The sequence below is a fragment of the Salvelinus alpinus genome, chromosome 32 (genome assembly GCF_045679555.1).
Source record: "Salvelinus alpinus chromosome 32, SLU_Salpinus.1, whole genome shotgun sequence".
Taxonomy (NCBI): domain Eukaryota; kingdom Metazoa; phylum Chordata; class Actinopteri; order Salmoniformes; family Salmonidae; genus Salvelinus; species Salvelinus alpinus.
Window position 1 is genome coordinate 5,941,032 of NC_092117.1, and position 6,871 is coordinate 5,947,902.

Genomic DNA, 6,871 nt, shown 5'->3' on the forward strand with positions numbered 1-6,871 from the left:
TTCGTCGCTCTCACTCAATTTCTATTCAATGTTTTTGTCTTTTATCTGCATTTCTTATTTTTCCTCTAAATTTATCCTGTCATGTCTCTTTCTATCCTTTTAATCAATTTCATTGTTTTACCCTGTATCCCCATTCACTCTGTCTGTATGCAATACCACTACAGAAGAACCAGCAAATCCAGACTAACTTAGATACCTTCACCAGAGAGGTGTTTGACCTGCAGGAAACGATAAACTGGAAGGACAAAAAGATTGGGGTAGGAGGTCACGCTAGGGACTCTGAAGGATGTGAGAGGCAATAGATGTGCACAGACATGTTCAGATAGATATAGCTTGCTTAGTTTTGGTTGTATGCCTGGAATTTGAAAAGTTGTGTTCAGATTCAATACCCTTCACCCAAAAGCAGTGGTATAAAATACTTTAAAGTACTACTTAAGTAATTTTTGGGGGTATCTGTACTTACTATTTATATATTTTTTGCAACATTTACTTTAAATTCCTAAAGAAAATAATGTACTTTTTATTCCATACATTTTCCCTGACACCCAAAAATACTCGTTACATTTTGAATGCTTAGCAGGACAGAAAAATGGTCCAATTCACACACTTGTCAAGACAACTTCCCTACTGCCTCTGATCTGGCGGACTCACTGAACACACATGCTTTGTTGGTAAAAGGTGTGTTGAAGTGTGCCCCTGGCTATCCGTGAATTTAAAACAACAAGAAAATGGTGCAGCCTGGTTTGCTTAATATAAGGAATTAAATTATTTATACTTTTACTTTAGATACTCAAGTATATTTTTGGAATGCATTTACTTTTTTATACTGAAGTATATTTAAAACCAAATACTTTTAGACTTTTCCTCAAGCAGTATTTTACTGGGTGACTTTCACTTTTACTTAATTTTCTATTAAGGTATCTTTACTTTACTCAAGTATGACAATTGGGTACTTTTTCCACCACTGCCCAAAAGTGTAGATGGGGACAATCTGTGACATTGAGATCAATATTACAAAATGATTTGAACAAAAAAGATTTTCATGCAGTTCCACATGAGTAGAGGAATAAAAGTGAATAGACCCATAACTCCACCTATACAGCAACATAGGCCTAGGACTATACATCCTTTAAGCAGGGTTCATACAGACATTGGCAAGTCAAATTCAAGGACTTTCAGGACCTCAAATGTTATATAATTGTACATATAGGGCCTAATATAGAAGCCCCCTCCCCCAAAAAGCATGGGGGGGAAAGTAGGCCATTAGCTACCACTTTTTTTTAGACCGTGCCAATGTTTCAATTATTATTACATTCTAAAATACAGTGCCTTCGGAAAGTATTCAGACCCTTTGACTTTTTCCACATTTTGTTAGGTTACAGGCTTATTCTAAAATTGATTAAACAGTTTTTTCCCCTCATTAATCTACAGAAAATACCCCATAATGACAAAGCAAAAACAGGTTTTTAGAAATGTTTGCTAATTTATTCTAAAAATGTTTTTATAAAAAACATAAGTATTCACACCCTTCCCTCAGTACTTTGTTGAAGCAACTTTGGCAGTAATTACAGCCTCGTCTATGACGCTACAAGCTTGGCACACCTGTATTTGGGGAGTTTCTCCCATTCTTCTCTGCAGATGCTCTCAAGCTCTGTCAGGTTGGTTAGGGAGCATCGCTGCACAGCTATTTTCAGGTCTCTCCAGAGATGTTCGATCGGGTTAAAGTCCGGGCTCTCGCTGGGCCACTCAAGGACATTCAGAGACTTGTCCCGAAGCCACTCCTGCGTTGTCTTGACTGTGTGCTTTGTCACAGTCTGAGGTCCTGAGCGCTCTGGAACAGGTTTTCATCAAGGATCTCTGTACTTTTCTCCATTCATCTTTGCCTCGATCCTGACTACCAGTTCCTGCTGATGAAAAACATCCCCACAGCATGATGCTGCCACCACCATGCTTCACTGTAGGGATGGTGCCAGGTTTCCACCAGACATGATGCTTGGCATTCATGCCAAAGAGTTCAATCTTGGTTTCATCAGAGCAGAGAATCTTGTTGCTTTAGGTGCCTTTTCCTGTGGAGTGGCTTCCATCTGGCCACTCTACCATAAAGGCTTGATTGGTGGAGTGCTGCAGATGGTTGTCCTTCTGGAAGTTTCTCCCATTTCCACAGATGAACTCTAGAGCTCTGTCAGAATGACCATTGGTTTCTTGGTCACCTCCCTAATCAAGGCCGTTCTCCCCCGATTGCTCAGTTTGGCCGGGCGGCCAGCTCTAGGAAGAGTCTTGGTGGTTCCAAACTTATTCCATTTAAGAATGATGGAGGCCACTGTGTTCCTGCAGACATTTTTTGTACCCTTCCCCAGATCTGTGCCTCGACACAATCCTGTCTCTGAGCTCTACGGACAATTCCTTTGACCTCATGGCTTGGTTTTTGCTCTGACATGCACTGTCAACTGTGGGACCTTATATAGACAGGTGTGTGCCTTTCCAAATCATGTCCAATCAATTGAATTTACCACAGGTGGACTCCAATCAAGTTGTAGAAACATCTCAAGGATGAACAATGGAAACAAGATGCACCTGAGCTCAATTTCGAGTATCAATACTTATGTAAATGTTTTTTATTAGCAAACATTTAAGAACCTGTTTTTGCTTAGTCATTATTTGGTATTGTGAGTAGATTGCTGAGGAAATATTTTTCAGGGGTCTGAATACTTTCCGAATAATGTGGACCATTGCCTGACTAAATAGATTGAATGCATGCATGCCGATTTTTCTGTAGCCAACGCAGGCACACATAAAGCCATGAAGCTATAACATTAATCTCACCATTTCAAAATCAATATTTATTTGTTAAATGCGCCGAATACAACAGGTGTCATCCTCCTAATAACCTCATGTTGTTTTACTGCAACACAGTTGCGCAGGGAAACAAATGAAAGCGGCCATCTCTCATGAAATCACAGACAATTATAAGGGAGCAGGAGAACTTATAAATTGGCTACAATAATTACAATAACAACTTTTCAAGCACCAAATTGTGGAAATGTCACATTTAAGTTAGGCCCATTCCAGTACTTCTGAGCTCCAAATTCAAGTAGGCTACCTCAAGCATCTTGTATTGTTTAAATTTGCAGGTCTAACATTTATTTAAAAAATTAAAATGTATCATGTTATTTCATTACCAGATCATATTGTGAATAAGCCGGCTGTGTAAATTGTTGTCATTATATCCAGAATAATTAATAGGAATAGCGTTGGGTGTTGCGCAATCGTCTGTCCTACACAAAAGACTGTCTAATCCAAGGCACAAAAACATATGAAAACATGAACTCATTACCCTAATGCTTTCTCTGTTAAATCTAACAAGACCCTGCTGGAAATCAAGCAGACAACAGGTTATCAACATCAAGTTGCTAGGGTATTAGATCCAACGTTGATCCAGGCACAACTGTCTTCACCGGCATAACGAATGAGACACCAAGATATTCTCAGCCTTTCTCCCAACACTTAGCGCATGCGGTTCAACAGCAGCCCGTCACGCGGAAAATTCCTTCCTAGATCAGATATGTGAACATTCCAGTGTAACTAGTCAGCTGGACATGAAATGCACATCCCAACAAGTATAATGCATAATTATTGAAGAACCATGTTGACAGTATCAATTTAGGCTTTAAGTACCAAGGTAAGGTGACTCTTTCGGTTAGAAGCATTCGATTTTGCAATGCATACATTATTTTGGATTTGTGTGCCCCATGAAAACGAAACTGTTTTCCCCCGTAACGTAAGGAGAGACAAAATATTACATAGTTACTGAATTTCTGAAAACTGTCCTACTGCTAGATCTCTGATTCTTAGAGGGAACAAGTTCAATGCTTAATATGACAACTTACACTGCCATAAATGTAAGGACAGAAAAGTAGTTTTGTCACCCGATTTTGGACAAATCCGTCAAGACACCAACCGTGATAAAGGATTAAACCAACTCATTTTATTGAATAGAACTATGATCCCCTTATATCTTAATGACATGAACAAAAATTGGCAGACTCATCAACAGCTATAACAAGTTGTCCTAGTTTTATAGAAAGACCCGCAGTCCCCCATCAAGTATTTAAAACATTGGGTTGGTGCAAGCATGGCTGGAGGAAGTTTCCAACACATTCCTTACACCAGTCCAATTCCTTTTAAATCAATTTAGCAGAAGGGTCAAGAATCAGACCACCCATATCAACCTATACATTTGCCTGAAGGAAACTTGGTGCTGATTCACCGATCAATTAAATCTGTATCAGATAATCGACTGGTCCTAAACAGTCTATTGCCTCTCATAGTTGCATGACAGGGAGCCTGGATAATAGCCTGTAGTTTTGACCAATTCTAATTCACAGTTTGGACCTTCCCTTAATGTGCATGTGAATTGACGATTGTGGGCTCACTAATTTACATTTTAAGTTGGATGCTGTGGTCATTCTAGGTTTTAAATGTAGTCCACAAAGTTTAGTCAGTGCAAGGGAAAATGTGCACCTGCAAGCATTTGATATGTCGTGTATGAAAATAAATGGTGAAAGATCCATATGCCCAACTCATTGATGGGCATTTCTCCCTTAAAACTCTATTTGATTAACCCTGAAATGACAGCATGAGATCCATTTTACATGAGTCAAAAAATAAAATGGAGGCCTACACCTAAAGCTTTGCCTGTCTAGTGTCAGGTTGTGTCTGTTAGTTGGCCTTTAGCTCTCCCTTACAGCACTGTGTCGTCTGATCTGTGAGCACGTGTTTAACATCTGTCACTTTGCCTTTCCAACTCAGCCTTACCATTTTGGTGTACCTTTTTGTGTGTGCATAGACATATGTGCATGTACAAAAAAACATATCATTTTAGTGTGCATTCATGTACGCATATCAGTCTTTCCAACCTATCCTCGCCTCTTTTCTTTCCTTTCTCTTGTCTTTTCTCCCTCCTGCGTGTGGCCACCAGGCCTTAGAGAGGCAGAAAGAGTACTTTGATTGCATTAGGAATGAGAGGGATGAGCTCAGAGATGAGCTGGCTGACATCAAGGCGAAGGCCAAAACAGGAGAGGTAGGTCTCACCACCAGAGGGCTGGGAACAGTACTATATATTTCCAATAATGTAGACAAAGTTGGTTACAGGAATAAGCTCGCTAGCAACCAAACAGTGATAAAAAAGCAACTTGTAGGTCGTATGTCTTGTGTACCTCGCCGTTTTGTTCCTACTGTTTCTCCCAATGTCAAATTTGTTGGACACTTGGGTGTGTCTGTCAGTCTGCGTACCAGTAATGGAAACCTTAGTACACTGTTACTTAGTACGTAAAGCTCAACAGTTCTACGTGGTGTGCTCTGTGGCAGTAGAACTGAACATTATCCTCAATAGCCACCTCTCGTCGGCAGCTAGCATTGTTTAAATCAGCTGTTTTCTCAAAGATATTACGCTACTAATACTTTTATCTATAAAATGTCTTGCACAACCAGCTACATTAGTTTGAATTACTTTGGGGATTCCGCCCGTCGTGGAGTCATTTCATACGAGCACATTTGTTTCCTCGCCTCCGCTCCTCGAAGATGACCTTTTGACCTTTTTCAAAATGGCGAGTGGGGGACGGAGGAGAGGAGGCGAGCAACACCAATTGAGATTCTCCCCGTCTTCCTTTGACTCCTCCTAGAAACACGGCCTGGTCATCATCCCTGAGGGAATGCCTAACGGGGACATCAGCCACGACGACCCAGCCACAGGGATCACTGTGGTCACACAGGAGACTGCCCAGGTGCTGGAGTCAGCAGGAGAAGGGCCTCTGGGTGAGTGGAGGGGACAGAACGAGCTCTATTAAAGGGAGCATGGGGACAGCTAAATTAACTTGTATCTGTAATGCATTGTTCAATAATGCCAGGGGGAGAGTTTCATTACTTTGGCCATAGGTGCAAGGAACCTCTTATAATGATATGTTTCCTTTCCTTTGCAGATGTTAGGCTACGAAAGCTTGCGGATGAAAAGGATGAACTCTTAGCTCAGGTACATGTAGTTTTCCTCTTTGACCCAAGTGTCGTCTTTTTGAACTGTCTGCGTGTGCGGCTGTTTTACAAGTAATTATGTGTGGCGTTTCACAGATCAGGAAGTTGAAAATGCAGCTGGAGGATGAAAGGCAGAAGCACTCGAAGATGGAGAACGCCTTCACAGAGGGAGAGAGAATGGAGAATGGCACTGATCTGCACGTCATCGAGATGCAGAGTAAGTCTCATTCGTGCCCAAACCTTAAAAAAAAGTTCACAACACAGAGGCATACACATCAACACTTAGTCTAAAGACTTTCTTGTTACATTACACAGAACCCCACTTGTCCAAAACATCCTATTAGCAGCTGCCAGTTATCTCTTATGTGCCAAGAACGAACTAACAGCAAGGCTCACATCTTTATTCTAATGTCCTGCGTACGGTAACTGTACTCACTCAAGTGTTCTACTCTCTGCAGGAGATGCCAACAGACAGATAAGTGAATACAAGTTCAAGCTCTCGAAGGCAGAACAGGAAATGGGCACAATGGAACAAAACGTAAGTCATGGCAACACTGACATACTTGCCCACATGTACCCTAGCTGACCATATGCCAACTGGATACATGTGTTTGAATGAGTATGTGAAGGACTTTGTTTCATTATCCTCATATCCAGATCAACAGACTTGAAGGACAAGTGTCCAGATACAAGGCATCGGCGGAAAACTCAGAGAAAATAGAAGATGAACTGAAAATTGAAAAAAGGAAACTTCAAAGAGAGGTAGGAAACCAAAATCAAGTCAGTGGCCAATGTTTGATTTGACATCAAATGTTATCTAACCATTCCCCTCCTTTTGCCACAG

General features: G+C 40.9%; 1 protein-coding gene across 21 annotated transcripts in view; it reads left to right on the plus strand.

The window, feature by feature from the left end:
• Window positions 1–6,871, plus strand: part of lrrfip2 (leucine rich repeat (in FLII) interacting protein 2) — a 64,045-nt gene that overhangs the window by 56,219 nt on the left and 955 nt on the right. For 13 of the 21 annotated variants that reach the window (XM_071379808.1, XM_071379813.1, XM_071379816.1 and 10 more), the window contains 7 exons: window positions 165–257; window positions 4,979–5,080; window positions 5,682–5,814; window positions 5,979–6,028; window positions 6,124–6,244; window positions 6,486–6,565; window positions 6,685–6,789. In XM_071379808.1, coding sequence (XP_071235909.1) covers window positions 165–257; window positions 4,979–5,080; window positions 5,682–5,814; window positions 5,979–6,028; window positions 6,124–6,244; window positions 6,486–6,565; window positions 6,685–6,789 — 684 coding nt within the window. The remainder of the gene's footprint in view (window positions 1–164; window positions 258–4,978; window positions 5,081–5,681; window positions 5,815–5,978; window positions 6,029–6,123; window positions 6,245–6,485; window positions 6,566–6,684; window positions 6,790–6,871) is intronic. The other 8 variants (XM_071379824.1, XM_071379823.1, XM_071379817.1 and 5 more) reach the window with 2 other exon arrangements.